Consider the following 15052-nt stretch of genomic DNA (forward strand, 5'->3'; position numbering starts at 1 on the left):
ACATTAGTCAACAGGCTGGAAACTGCACACTGAGTCAGTAATATTAAAACACGGTCAAGGGAGGCCCATTTAATACAATGGAGGGCTCTGGTAACGGCTGTCATCTCTGATGTAAATACACTACATGTTCCTGACAACAAACAGTGTTCCACACAGGACGAGATGTAAATGCATATCCCATCTGATCCACAGTTTTAAGAGCCGTTGGTGTAAAAGATGGTAGCACTCTATGACTCTTAAAGAACTGGACATCATGGACACCAAAACAGGGACAACCAAGTCTCTATGACCTTGGACAAGATTGGTCCTAATCTCTGGCCTGAGCACCACCAAAGGGGAAGTGTGCAAGAAAACATGAGGAGCAATGTTCAGGAAGGTGAGATCTGAGGCACATTTCAATTGGTAATCCCACCCGAGGGTGGGAATCAGAAAACACAACACCCCTCATATGTAAAGAAAATCAAATACATGGGATGATCATGCAATTATCAAATGGTGATTGTATATGAGATCAAGATCTGATACCATTACATCAGAAGAGGAAAGATCACCACTTTGGCAAGAAGCTTGTCTACAGGGCTAGTCCGAAAGGCGGACACACACCCCGATGGTGAACTGAGAACAGTTTCAAAGCTGACGAAGCCACGGAGCCAATAACCTGGCAATCATAGTCCAGTCGGGATGAAACCACGTTTCAGTAAATACATAGAAGAGTAGCATGATTCGCTACAGTAAGCTTTCACATGCAGCTAGTCTTCAGGTGATGAACACGAGGCAGCCAAGAAAGCTTTTTATCAAAAAGGAGGCACAATAAATGGGACTGTGGTGTAACACTAGGTGCTGAGACCTATGTAGAATTCCGGGTCAGGATGGACTGTGGTACAACGGCAGAAATGTCTAATTCGCATTTTGCAAGAGAGAATTTGAAACCGTGGGAAACAGCCCATGCACAGGGCCACCAGATGGCCATTGGAGCTGATTTTCAGCAGAGGCTACCAATTGGGAGTTGTACCAAATGCAAAAGTTGTTGATACATAATGCAGGAGTGCCCAGTGGCACAATACAGGTCACTAGCCCACTGATGCCAATGAGAAGAGAGTGACACCCAACACAGATCCCTGTGGGATGCCATTCTCTTGGCCCTGTGGGGAGCTGAGTAAAGTGCTGATTCTAACCCAGAACAACTGGTGGGATAAAAACTCATAAACGAAAATTGGTAGGGGTCCTCAAATGTCCCATTCATTTAGGGTGAGTAAAATGTGCTGATGTCAAGGTGTTGTAAGCCTTATGCAGGTCAAGAAAGACTGCTACAAGATGTTGGCATTTAGAAAAAGTCTGGCGGTCTGCTGTTTCCAGTCCAAGCAGATGGTCAGTTGTGGATCATCCCTCCCGGAAAGCACACTGATAGGGAACAAAAGGCCCTGAGATTCAAGAACTCGGCATAATCTGGAGGCAACCATCCTTTCAGGCAGCTTACAGAGTACGTTGGTCAGGCTAATCGACCAGTAACTATTAAGAGACACTGGGATACTGCGTGGCTTAAGGATTGGAACAAATATGCTATCCTGCCATTGCAAGGGCAAAACACCTTGGAACCAAAGAAAGATGAAGACCCTCAGAAAATTTTGTCTTTGGAGAACATTTAGGCATTGAATCATCTGATTTTGAATTGAATCAGGGCACGGGGACTGTGTTGTGGGATGTGGCAACAGCCTGATGCAGTTCCCAATTACTGAACAATTCATTACAGGATTAAGCTTGGTGGGGAATGAAACATAAGGGAACATCTTCAACTTGCTGCTTCTGCAGTAGAAAGGTAGTCAGATGGGAAGAGGACACTGATTCTGTCACAAAGTGAATCAGTACAAAGACCACATCGTAGGACAAGACCCAGAACAGCTGTTGAACAGCGACAACCCGTAAGACCAGTGGGCTTGGCCCACATCTGAGGTGACAAGGCATACGAGCCCAGGGAGGAGACATGGCAGTCCTAGCATTGCTTCTTACTGTGACTGATTAGGTAGTGAGCCTTAGCATTTTCCGGGTAGCATCTGGCTCCTTGTTACTACTGCTGATATGGCTAAAAGCCACACTTCAAGTAGTCAGAAGTGTGAAAATGTACTGCCCATACCCAACTCAACTGTACATGTGCGAGCCCACTGGCAAATGCTCTAACGAAATTAATGTAAACAGCTGTGATGTCACTCTCATCGGTAGCACTTTATTTTTATGAAGTATTCCATAGTCTTCATCCCAAAGCCTTTGACACATTTCGTAGTTTATCAGTTCTTGCCAGCCAAATAACAAAAATTTAAATGAAGACTGAAACAATGAAAAATTCCCTGAATTCTAAAAAAATCCTGGGTTTTTCCCAGTTTTCTCCTGGACGAAAAAATTCCCAAGTTTTTCCTGGATTTCCCAGAGTGTATATATCCGGGTTGCAGGGCTCGTCAGAAATCCTGAGCAGATATTTCAATGTCTTTGATCCATTATGGCACTGGCCAACGTAGAGGGGGAGCGAGTATCTGTAGAAAGGGGAATAACAATTGCAGTGGTGTAGATGATGGCATCTGAGACACATTGCACAATCTCATCAATAAAATAAGACAGATGCAGTGAATGTAACACCAGAGGCATACAAGGGGAATTGGTCCTGTGAAATGCCCAATGTGTTAGACGGTCTGTCTTGCGGTGGCAAAGAAATGACAGCATCACCAGAAAGCAGTCACTATCACAAGGTCATCATATAGTGAGCAATGAAATGAAGCCATAGGATTAGGAGAAGAGATTGTTAGCTGAAAAGATGTCATGGGTGGCACTGAAGCAGGTGGGAGAACCATAATTAAGGAAGCACAGATCATGGTCTGTGAGAAGTTGCTCAATTAGAAGGCTCCCATCAGATGAACTGGTACTTGGTACTCTCCCACAGGTGGTTGTGCACATTCCCAAGCAGGAGAAAACAGGTAAATGGGAGGGAGGCAGGGAGTAGAAGTTGAACTGATGGAGTCAATTCAACACAAGTAAGTGACCTGTGTGAATGTAAGTAAACAATGCAAATGGCAATCGCTGAGATTGTTTGCACTCGCACCGCTATTGCCTCCAAAAAGGTACACAGGGAAATCCACTCACTGACAATACCTGTACGAACCCAAGTACAGATCCCTCCAGATGCTCTCTTGGGATCAGCATGGTGCCGATAGAGCACGCGACAATCACGGAATGTTGGATAATGGTCATCTGTGAAATGCATTTCTTGGAGAGCAATGCAAACCACAGAAGAAGAGGAAACAAGATAGTGCTCTGGCAGGGAACAGTAGTACCCATTCCATTCTACTGAATGGTCATGTGCCTGGAGGCCATGTCAGGTGTGAAGGGGCTAAGAGAACCAGTCACACAGCAAGATTACTGCCTGTCACCAATGGGGATGGAATCGTGTCCACAAACACAGCTCTGAATTAGGCGCAAAGAAAGAAAGACGCAAAAAGTGGCACATAGGTCACACTGTGCAACATTCCCTGCACAATCTGCACTTGTGTAAAATTTGGAAAAGGAGTAGCATAGTAAGCCAGACCCAACAAGAGGACCACATAGTTATGAGTGAAAGTTGCAGAATGCTGGAAGGGAAGAAAATGAGTGACCAAATCACAAACCAGATCCAAGCACCACTGCCACCAAGAAGACATCCAATGGAAAGGCAGTGAAGAGAGAGGGGGGAAAAAAAGACAGACTTCAGCATAATCAAAGTTTCTCATATAGTTCCTGTTTATTATGCTTCTAACATAGTCAGCATAATCGAAGTTTCTCACTACTGCAACACTCAGTTATTTGCATTGCTCACCACCAATGGAGTACAGTCTCCCCTTTACAGGTATTTTCCTTGTAAACTGGACAATTTATTTTTGGCATTAATTTTCATTGTATCATCTAGCAACCATTTCCACAATGTGTTGAGATCAAGTTGTAGTGTTAACTTGCCATTACATTACTATGGGAAATCTATTTCTAAATAAAACAGTTTCAGTATTCAAGGTTGACAATGCCAAATTAAGTAAACTACAATGAGTAAAATGAGAATAAAACTGGAGATTACAACTGTGAAGCCCCTACAGAAGAACTGAAGTTGATTAATTATCATAAATCATGATACATAGTAATTTTGTTACAGCAATGTTCTGTGGATGTATTTCAGTATATGCAGATTGTTGATGTACATTGAAGTAGGTCAAGTCACACATTTTCAAAGAATGTACGTAAGTTACAAATATATGTATTCGAAATTACATTGTTTGGTATCAGTTCAAGATACTTACGAACAAGTAGTTTGTGTTCTGTCTTCCTAACCAGAGACCGCAAAGATGTGTAAAATATTACAGGTACTATTGCCATAAGTGTAAACAGACACACCAGATACACATCAACTGAATGATTCTTTCTATCACAACCCAGTTTTCCACTCCAGAAGGAACGTGTTCTGTTCATCTGTATAATTAACAGAGAAAGATTGAGGAATTAATATAGAATCATTTCAAAAGTAAACTTCTTATAATATAACCTCAACTAACTTTCAACTCATTAAAGATATTTTCAATCTGCTTCCATTTACATGTATAGTGGTCAAGGGATCACAAAACAAAGATGAATAAGTTTTTACAGCTTCGTTAATCACTGAGGTGTAGACACCACTTACTTATTTTTTATGGACCTATGATGATATTCTATGCCAGAATAGCAACTATAGGAGACACGCTCAGTAATATCATCCTTTTGTACTGTGTGCCGTGTTTCAACTGTTTGAATGGGGTGCCACGTGGAAGTTTACTCCATTCTCTACTCTCTGTCAAGAGTGGTGTGGACACCTTACATAATTTGCGTCAGTATTGCTATTTTCCACCAAGAAAAGTGCGAACTTCCAATTTAATGTACAGTAATTTGAAAGTTACTTAAAAATTTTGTGGTTTATATAAGGTGCCTCAGGAGGAATGGTCAATGTTCAGGGATATGACTGGAACAGCCATTCAAAACAAAAGCCTGGTAAACATGGGCTCTAAAATCCATACTGCAAAGAACTGTCAGCATTTGTTCAATGGAAGAGAGATGTTTCACAGTAGTGAATATGAACAAATGCCCGTAGCTCTAGAGGTATTCACTTTAGTGTTCATGTTTACTGGACTTTTTTTTTTCTCCTTCTGGTCCATACTACCACCTCTCAAAATACGGAAGGCAACAAGACTGCAATAAAAGATATTCATTTCACAGTTTTGAACGCTGAAGAATTGTTCGTAGTTCTTAAGGTATACACATCATAACTCGTGTTCATTGCATGTTTTTGCTTCAAATGATTGTTTCTGGCATATCCTTGAACACTGACCATTCCTCTTCAGATACCTTGTACAAAAATGTAGTAATGACTACTGCTTAAATGTTGATTCAAAAAAGTATGTCATAGATTAATTTATACTTAAAAGGGCATATGAAACACTGTGAAATATGAGAAAATGCTAGTAATCTTATGTTACAGATCAAAATGATGTGACCAAAAACTGTATGAAATGATCCATTTAAGGGGAGCTGGATTTCATGGTCCGTAGTTAGCACTAGTATTTGAAATTTAGTAACTCAAAAACTGAAGAGACATTAAAATGGAACTTTAACCAAATTAGTATATTGTGACCTCTACGTGAAAACAAAAAAATTTTAATCTGGGGACTACGTATCAAGAGTGAATTATTGATTTTCATCTTATGCACTGAATTATGTGTAGTTTTCATGTTAGCTACACTGTACATCCACACTACTCACAACAAAATGCAAAAACAAATTTTATTCTTTTAATTATTTTTGAAACAGTAAACCAGGATTGTTTTGTATATTTTTAAGAAATATTTTTTAGAAGTCAATTTTTTCCTGATAATTTAAGGACAGATGACATGCTCGAGCTTAAAATATTAAATACATTTTTGAATAATGTGGTTCACTGTGTAAGCAAGCACTAGATTATTATTCACGCATTTTGTTAAAAAGGTAATGACACACAAGCATACAAAAATGTTGATTACGGGAAACAAACTAAAGATCTGAATGTCATTTTCTTCTCAATGACAACATGTCAAAACTTTCCACCTCCAAAATTTCGTTGATTCCAAGTGTCCTTTTCATCTTCTTTAGTTTTCTTTCTTTTCTTTGTTATTCTGACCTCCGTCATGCTTTTAACAGCTGTTTCAACTTCAGCCTGTCCACTCATACCACCCCACTTTTCATGTTGTCTTCAGTTTTCGTGCCAACTCTGTTCATGGTTTTTAATCTGCTTGTTACTCCAACATGAAAACATATTATGGTGTCCATCACACCAATCTGAAAAGCTGACTGCCAAAATAACAGTTTCTGGCACGCATTCCCAAATGCAACAATTGAAGCTTTCATTTGGAGTGTATGTTTTGCCATGTAAACATTTTTCCATGTGTTTAGCATCTGAAAGATCTCAATATCTTGGCTTCAGTTCTACCATAACAGTTTCTGGCATGGGGTGTTTTGTGTATGATTTGTCCATTATACTTGCACCACGAAATGTTTCCTTTAGGGAAGAGGACTTACTGTGGATGCTCATCAGTGGATATTCTGTAAAACAGAGTTGCCCAAATTGCTTCTCTCATCTCATTAACAGTCCTGCGTGGGACTAAGTCAAGAGAGGAAGGTGGTTTCTTGTGTTGAGGAGGACCAGATGAAGTGAATGGGGAAGGTGTTGAGGCTCTGGAGAAACGTAGACAACAAGTCCTCGTCCTAAGTCCAGATCATAAAAATGTACTCTATGAATCTGAAACAGGTGGGGGTTTGGGATGCTGAATGGTTAGAAAGGATTCCTCCTGACGGCCAATGACTAAGTCGCCATGAGATGGTGGCCTGCGGCTGCCCATTGCTGTACCACAGGTTTTTTTGTACTTAATGCCTTCAAAGGAAAAGTAATTGTGGGTAAGGATTTTAGTTTGGTCATGGCAAGCAGGAAGGAGGATATAAGATCAGAATCAGTTGGGCATTGGGAAAGATAGTGTTCAATAACAGCTAGGCCATGGGCAATGGCGATGTTAATGTAGAGGGAGGTGGCTTCAATAGTGATAAACAGGACAGAGGGTGGTAAAGGAACAGGCACTATGGAGAGTTAGTCAAGGAAAAGTTTGGTGGCTTTTACGTATAAGGGTAGATTATGGGTAACGGGCTGAAGGTGTTGGTCTGGAAAAGCAGAGATTCTCCGTCAGGGAACAGTAACCAGGCACAATGGGGAGTCCTGGGAGGTTTGGTTTATAAACTTCAGGAAGCATGTAGAAGGTAGGAGTGTGGGGAGTGTTAAGGGTAAGGAGATAGACAGACACAGTGAGAGCTTCTGAGATCAGCCATAGGATTTGAGGAGGGACTGGACACCCTGTGGGATTTCTGTGGCAGGGTTTGCAGGTGGAGGTATTTGACAGGCGACAGAGACCTCTGGCAGGTAATCTTTATGGTCCATAAACACTGCGGTGGAGCCTTTGTCAGCAGGTAGGCAGGTCAGCATCAATTTTTCAGTGATGGATCGGGGTTCTTATGTGGACAAAAGGTTGGTTCCGTACTAACATAGCTTAGTTCCAGTAAAATGGACACAGAATAATAATAATAGTAATAATAATAAACCATGGTCCAAAAAACTACGTGCCTAGTAAGTGAATTAAGGACAGAAAAGACCCACCATGGCTTAACAATGAAATTCAGAACATGCTGAGGAAGCAGAGGCTGTTGTACTCTTGGTTCAAAAGGGAAGGCACAAATAACGACAGGCAAAGCTTAGTAGAAATTCGTGTGTCTGTATATGAAGTGTACAACTACCATCACCATACTTTAACAAAACGATCTGTCAGGGAAACTGAGAAAATTCTGGGTGGTTGGTTGGTTTTGGGGAAGGAGACCAGACAGCGTGGTCATCAGTCTCATCGGATTAGGGAAGGATGGGGAAGGAAGTCGGCCGTGCCCTTTCAGAGGAACCATCCCGGCATTTGCCTGGAGTGATTTAGGGAAATCACGAGAAAATTCTGCTCCTATGTAAAATTGCTGAGTGGGTCTAATGCTTCCATCCAGTCACTTGTTGAGCAGTCTGGTGTGGCAGCAAAACACAAGCCAATTGTTTTCATTCTGCATTTAAGATATTGTTCATACAGGAGAATCATACAAACATACCATCATTTGACCATCAGACTCACTCTCATATGGATGACACAGTAATAAGCATTCCTGGTGTAGAGAAAAAAAATCCTGGGCATTGTAAATAAATAAGTCAGCAGGTCCAGAAGAAATCCCAATTTGGCTTTAGAAGGATTTCTCTACAGAATTGGTCCATTATGTAACTTGATGATCTCTTGCGCAACACAAAGTCCCAAGTGACTGGAAAAAATCATACTTGAACATAGTCTCAGTTATTAATTTTCTTGAGCCCAAGAAGCTTATGATCACGATCAACATTGCATGCTCACAACTCAGTTTGCCCTTTTCTCAGGTGATACACTACAAACTATGAATGAAGGGCAAGAGGCAGATTCCATATTTCCAGATTTCTGGACACGGTACCTCTCTGCAGACTGTTATTGGAGGTATGAGCATATGGAATAGATTCCCAGATATACAAGTGGCTTGAAGACTTCTAAAGTATTAGAACCAGTACATTATTCTCAAAAGTGAAGTGTTCCTCACAGACAAGGGTACTGTCATGAGCACCCCAGGGAAGAGTGATAGGACCACTATTACTATATAGTAACACTGACCCATAGAGAACAGCTTCCCTCCTCTCAATAAAAGTTACAACACTAAGTTTAATCAAACAATGGAAAATTCAGGATGGAACGTAACAATATTACGAAAAGGAAAGTTGCTACTCACCATATAGCAACTCTCCTATATGGTGAGTAACAACTTTCCTTTTCAACATTAAGTTTAATAAATATTATTGTTTGGTTTTATTAATTAATCAAAACGTGTACTTTAAGCAAACATGCACATCACCAGGTAGTGTAATAGTTAAAGGCAATAAACACTGACATACATAGCTTTTTATTTACTCCTTTTCATGTAGCTGAAACAGTCAATATTGAACTAAAATGTGAGGCTGCATCCAAACAGTAATTGGTAATGGGCAGAGAGAGAGACTGTGAGTAAAATTGTGTTAAGCACGTAGAAAAATATTCTTCACTCTATTGAAAACTTCCAAGTCCTTCCTTCTTGAATGAAAGAAAAAGAAAAGAATTGAAATATTTTGCAAATATGTGTTTAGGTTAGCTTTTTATTATTTTTATTGTATAACACATTTTTATATATTCCATATCTAACACAGTTTGGGTATCTTATCAGTTGACTTTAAATTTGTCAAGATTCTGCTGCTTAAAAAAATTCAATTTTTTCACTGAATTATGCGTAAAGAACTATTAAGGTCATGTCTAAAAGTGAATGACCTTTGCTTTTCCAGATATTTTTATTAACATAATGAAAGAACATATTTAGATAGCTTATTTATTTTTCTATGTAGTCTCTGTTGAAATTATACACATCACAGCATCCCACAAGCTTTCCTATGTCTTCTTCACTCTCAGTAGTTGTCATGTTGTTGAAATATTCACTACGATCCTCTTTCAGTTCATTGTCATTTCCAGAGAGCTTTCCACTAAGAAAGTCCTTAAATTAAAAAAATAAAAATAAAAATAAAAATAAAATAAAAAAAAGTAGACAGTCGAGGCCACGTCTGGGCTAAGGAGGATGTTCAAAAACTTCCCACTTAAACTGCCAAGGCAAATCCTTTGTCAACACAACAGAATGCAATCAAGTGTTATCATAAAGAAATGCAGTGTCGCTTGACAACAATCCACACAGTTGGTCTGGAACAGCATGGTGTAGTTGAAGTGTCTGACAATGGACCGTTGCAGTTCAGTCTCTTCCCTACGCATAAAGTCTACGAGTAGCCGGCCCTTTCAATCCCCAAGAACCTGTGGCCATAACTTTTTTGGTACTCAGAATTTATTTGGCTTTGTTTTGTTTCATTGAGGATCATGAATAATGCCATTCCATCGTCTGGTGTTTTGTTTCTGGACTTTTAATGCAAATTGCAAGTAACTGTGTATAAACACTCCTCGCCATTCTTCTTGTACTGGGTGAGAAAAGTCAGAGCAGCTTCTATTCATTTTTTATGTTAATCTGTCAAAAGTAGAGGAACCCATTTGACACACACACTCTTCTATAGCCCAAATCAGCACCAATATTTTGATAAAGAACAGATCGTGAAATTTAAGGAAAGCTGAAGATCTGTCAGTCAAAAATGAAATGTTTATCCAATCAAACTTTTTCCACAATCCTTCATTTGTGCTCATCAGTGACGACTGAAGGTTGGCTTGACAGTTCATCATGAATATTCATCCACCCACCATTTTCAAACTGCAGCTTCATTCATCACATTTCCACAAACTTCAGTTATTTGTCTGTAAATTCTGATAAGGTGAGGTTTTTGCATTTATAAATCTTATTACACTATGAACCTTACACTTAGTGGGATTGGTAATACTGTCACTTATTTTAAAACTGCACAAATGATCAGTAAAACACCATTCCTGCTCACTGCTAGCATCATACTGGTGCCAATAATTAAGATAGGTCTACGACACAGAGAGGGTGACGAAAGAATCACATAGCTTGTAAAATCAAAATGTTCTCTACTTTTAGAATGATCCTCATAACAGATTTATAGTTGTATTTTCATAACAGCAGGAATGTATTACATATTGTTTGATTCAATTACACAGACTTTTCTTCCACTGGATTATCCAGTTTGCTACACTCACAAGGGAACCTCCCCGTCGCACCCCCCCCCCCCCCCAGATTTTGTTATAAGTTGGCACAGTGGATAGGCCTTGGCCTTGAAACCCTGAACACAGATCAATCGAGAAATCAGGAAGAAGTTGTGTGGAACTATGAAAAAAATAAGCAAAGTATACAAACTGAGTAGTCCATGCGCAAGATAGGCAACATCAAGGATAATGTGAGCTCAGGAGCGCCATGGTCCCGTGGTTAGCGTGAGCAGCTGCGGAAGGAGAGGTCCTTGATTCAAGTCTTCCCTCAAGTGAAATGTTTACTTTCTTTATTTTCGCAAAGTTACAATCTGTCCGTTCATTCATTGACGTCTCTGTTCACTGTAATAAGTTTAGTGTCTGTGTTTTGCAACCGCACCGCAAAACCGTGTGATTAGTAGACGAAAGGACGTGCCTCTCCAATGGGAACCAAAAACATTTGACAGACGGATGGACACAGCTAATAATTGTCTGAAAATAAAAAATTAAACTTTTCACTCGAGGGAAGACTCGAACCAAGGACCTCTCCTTTTGCATCTGCTCATGTTAACCACGGGACCACGGCGCTCCTGAGCTCAGATTCTCCTTGATGTTGCCTATGTTGCGCATGGGCTACTCAGTTTGTATATTTTGCTTATTTTTCTCATAGTTCCACACAACTTCTTCCTGTTTTCTCGATTGATCTGTGTTCAGTTTTTCAAGGCCTATCCACTGTGCCAACTTATAACTAAATCTGAGGGGGGTGCGATGGGGAGGTTCCCTTGTCAGTAACTATCTGTACAATCAAAATAGGTTAGTGGAGCACTTTCATTTGCTCCTGTGTCACTCCTAAAATAAGTAAATGCTATTTTCTCTTTTTACAAGTATATTTTTGGACTAATATTTATCAAAATTATGCCTTAAGTTATTTTTCCAATTTCTTATGAAATCAGACTGTAATTTATATTTTGCTAATTCCTAGCACTATGTGCTCTAAAAATTTCAACTTTGGTAATAATGTTTTGTTGTAACGCTGACCTATACTGATCTTAAAATACTTAGTTTCCTGATTCTTTTTAACTAATACGCAATAATTTGGAAGTTATTTGAAGATTTCATTGTTTATGTAAACAAGTTATATGAATATTGCGTAAATTCTGCCCCAGAAATGTAGGATTTGATTAATTTATGTTTAAAGAGACTATGAATTACCGAGAACTACAAGGAGATACGTGTTACTACTGTTATGTTAGGTTTTAAAATTACACGGCCATCAACTGTATGAATTAAGACTAGGTCAATAATTTCTGAATTCCTGCTAGAAATTCAATCCAACTTATATACACTCCTGGAAATTGAAATAAGAACACCGTGAATTCATTGTCCCAGGAAGGGGAAACTTTATTGACACATTCCTGGGGTCAGATACATCACATGATCACACTGACAGAACCACAGGCACAAAGACACAGGCAACAGAGCATGCACAATGTCGGCACTAGTACAGTGTATATCCACCTTTCACAGCAATGCAGGCTGCTATTCTCCCATGGAGACGATCGTAGAGATGCTGGATGTAGTCCTGTGGAACGGCTTGCCATGCCATTTCCACCTGGCGCCTCAGTTGGACCAGCGTTCGTGCTGGACGTGCAGACCGCGTGAGACGACGCTTCATCCAGTCCCAAACATGCTCAATGGGGGACAGATCCGGAGATCTTGCTGGCCAGGGTAGTTGATTTACACCTTCTAGAGCACGTTGGGTGGCACGGGATACATGCGGACGTGCATTGTCCTGTTGGAACAGCAAGTTCCCTTGCCGGTCTAGGAATGGTAGAACGATGGGTTCGATGACGGTTTGGATGTACCGTGCACTATTCAGTGTCCCCTCGATGATCACCAGTGGTGTACGGCCAGTGTAGGAGATCGCTCCCCACACCATGATGCCGGGTGTTGGCCCTGTGTGCCTCGGTCGTATGCAGTCCTGACTGTGGCGCTCACCTGCATGGCGCCAAACACGCATACGACCATCATTGGCACCAAGGCAGAAGCGACTCTTATCGCTGAAGACGACACGTCTCCATTCGTCCCTCCATTCACGCCTGTCGCGACACCACTGGAGGCGGGCTGCACGATGTTGGGGCGTGAGCGGAAGACGGCCTAACGGTGTGCGGGACCGTAGCCCAGCTTCATGGAGACGGTTGCGAATGGTCCTCGCCGATACCCCAGGAGCAACAGTGTCCCTAATTTGCTGGGAAGTGGCGGTGCGGTCCCCTACGGCACTGCGTAGGATCCTACGGTCTTGGCGTGCATCCGTGCGTCGCTGCGGTCCGGTCCCAGGTCGACGGGCACGTGCACCTTCCGCCAACCACTGGCGACAACATCGATGTACTGTGGAGACCTCACGCCCCAAGTGTTGAGCAATTCGGCGGTACGTCCACCCGGCCTCCCGCATGCCCACTATACGCCCTCGCTCAAAGTCCGTCAACTGCACATACGGTTCACGTCCATGCTGTCGCGGCATGCTATCAGTGTTAAAGACTGCGATGGAGCTCCGTATGCCACGGCAAACTGGCTGACACTGACGGCGGCGGTGCACAAATGCTGCGCAGCTAGCGCCATTCGACGGCCAACACCGCGGTTCCTGGTGTGTCCGCTGTGCCGTGCGTGTGATCATTGCTTGTACAGCCCTCTCGCAGTGTCCGGAGCAAGTATGGTGGGTCTGACACACCGGTGTCAATGTGTTCTTTTTTCCATTTCCAGGAGTGTATATGTATAGAGAACAACCAAACAAGGCAGAAGTGGAGTTGAAGAGTTTATAGGGATATAAGGTTGAAGAACGAGTTGAGAGCAGTTGTTGAGTGAAAAGTCATTATTAGAAACAGTATGTAATTGTTGCATGGCATTTTGAACTATTCATAGTACTTGCAAGTCAAGTCAACAGTACTTTTATTGATGCCTGGTGGAAGTTCTGAGATCTTATGGGACAGAATTCTGTAAAAATGCATGGCGTAATTATAACAACATACAGAAAGCTCTTGTTGAGAATTACGAATTATTTAGGAATAAAGGAGATGTCTCACTGAAAGGCAGAAGTGCCACTTCGTCGATAGGTACACAAATAAAAGGTATGGAGCTTTGATAGCTTTGGGAATGAACTTCCTTTTTCAAGTTTGTTGAAAAAACGTGTGCATGTGCGCGCACGCACACACACGCACACACACACACACACACACACACACAGTCTACTGGATAGGTGGTGGGAGTACAGTCATTGAAATCTTGCATGTTGAGCTCCGCTGCATGATGTGTCACTGGGTGGTACCTTGTTTTTGGCAACAGTTTGGTGGTGGCCATTAATTCTAGTTGACAGTTGGTTGGTTGTCATACCAATGTAAAATGCTGTGCAGTGGTTACAGCAGAGCTGGTATATAACATGGCTGCTTTCACAGGTGGCCCAGCCACTGATGGGGTAGGGTAAGCCTGGAATGGGACTGGAGTAGTTGGTGCTGGGTGGGTGGATTGGGCAAGTCTTGGATCTGGTTCTTCCACAAGGGTATGATCCCTGTGGCAGGGGATTGGGGGAGGGAGTGTTGCTTGTGTACCTATTGACGAAACAGTGCTTCTGCCTCTTGGTGAGTCATCTCCCTTATCTTTACATGGTAATAAATTAGTAATTTTGTATACAGCATAAAGTTTCAATATGTTCAGTTTCATACTATTGTACATGTTAAGTTTCAGGCTGTTCTGCACACTGTGTGCGCAATTATAAGTACATGTCAATAAAAGGCAAGGGTTACAAGACACAGAATTTATTGTTTATGAAAATCTATAGTGCTAAGAAAAATATATTAGACTGGAACCAGCCACACACATTGAATAATGCCTTAATCATGCAAGCAATCTCATTTCTTGTGTGTATAGCAAGTAAACATCACCAACTTGACCTCATATTTGAAGGGAGAAGAAAGCACAGCATCAGCCCTATCAATTGATCCTGCTTGGAAATTAGGGATATAATTCTGATAGCACACAGTTACGGCCTTCTGAAAGGACAGCTTTTAAACTTTCACTTGCACCATTTGTTTGTTGTTTGTCACTCACTCTGCCCCACTGCAACCATTTAATGCCCACGCGTGAAGTATTACACTGTGGAATGCATAAGACGTTTGTGAAATACTATTGTGACATTGCTACCATGCTTTTCCATTGTGTCAAAGTGCACAATT

At 41.3% G+C, this 15052-nt stretch overlaps 1 protein-coding gene across 3 annotated transcripts in view; it reads right to left on the reverse strand.

Moving 5' to 3' along the window:
• Positions 1 to 15052, reverse strand: part of LOC126203878 (osteopetrosis-associated transmembrane protein 1) — a 275137-nt gene that overhangs the window by 177870 nt on the left and 82215 nt on the right. For 2 of the 3 annotated variants that reach the window (XM_049938257.1, XM_049938259.1), the window contains exon 5: positions 4311 to 4479. In XM_049938257.1, the coding sequence (XP_049794214.1) occupies positions 4311 to 4479 (169 nt within the window). Of the gene's footprint in view, positions 1 to 4154; positions 4480 to 15052 lie in introns of those variants that run through there. The other variant, XM_049938258.1, reaches the window with a different exon arrangement.

Source organism: Schistocerca nitens, chromosome 9, assembly GCF_023898315.1.
Source record: "Schistocerca nitens isolate TAMUIC-IGC-003100 chromosome 9, iqSchNite1.1, whole genome shotgun sequence".
NCBI lineage: Eukaryota > Metazoa > Arthropoda > Insecta > Orthoptera > Acrididae > Schistocerca > Schistocerca nitens.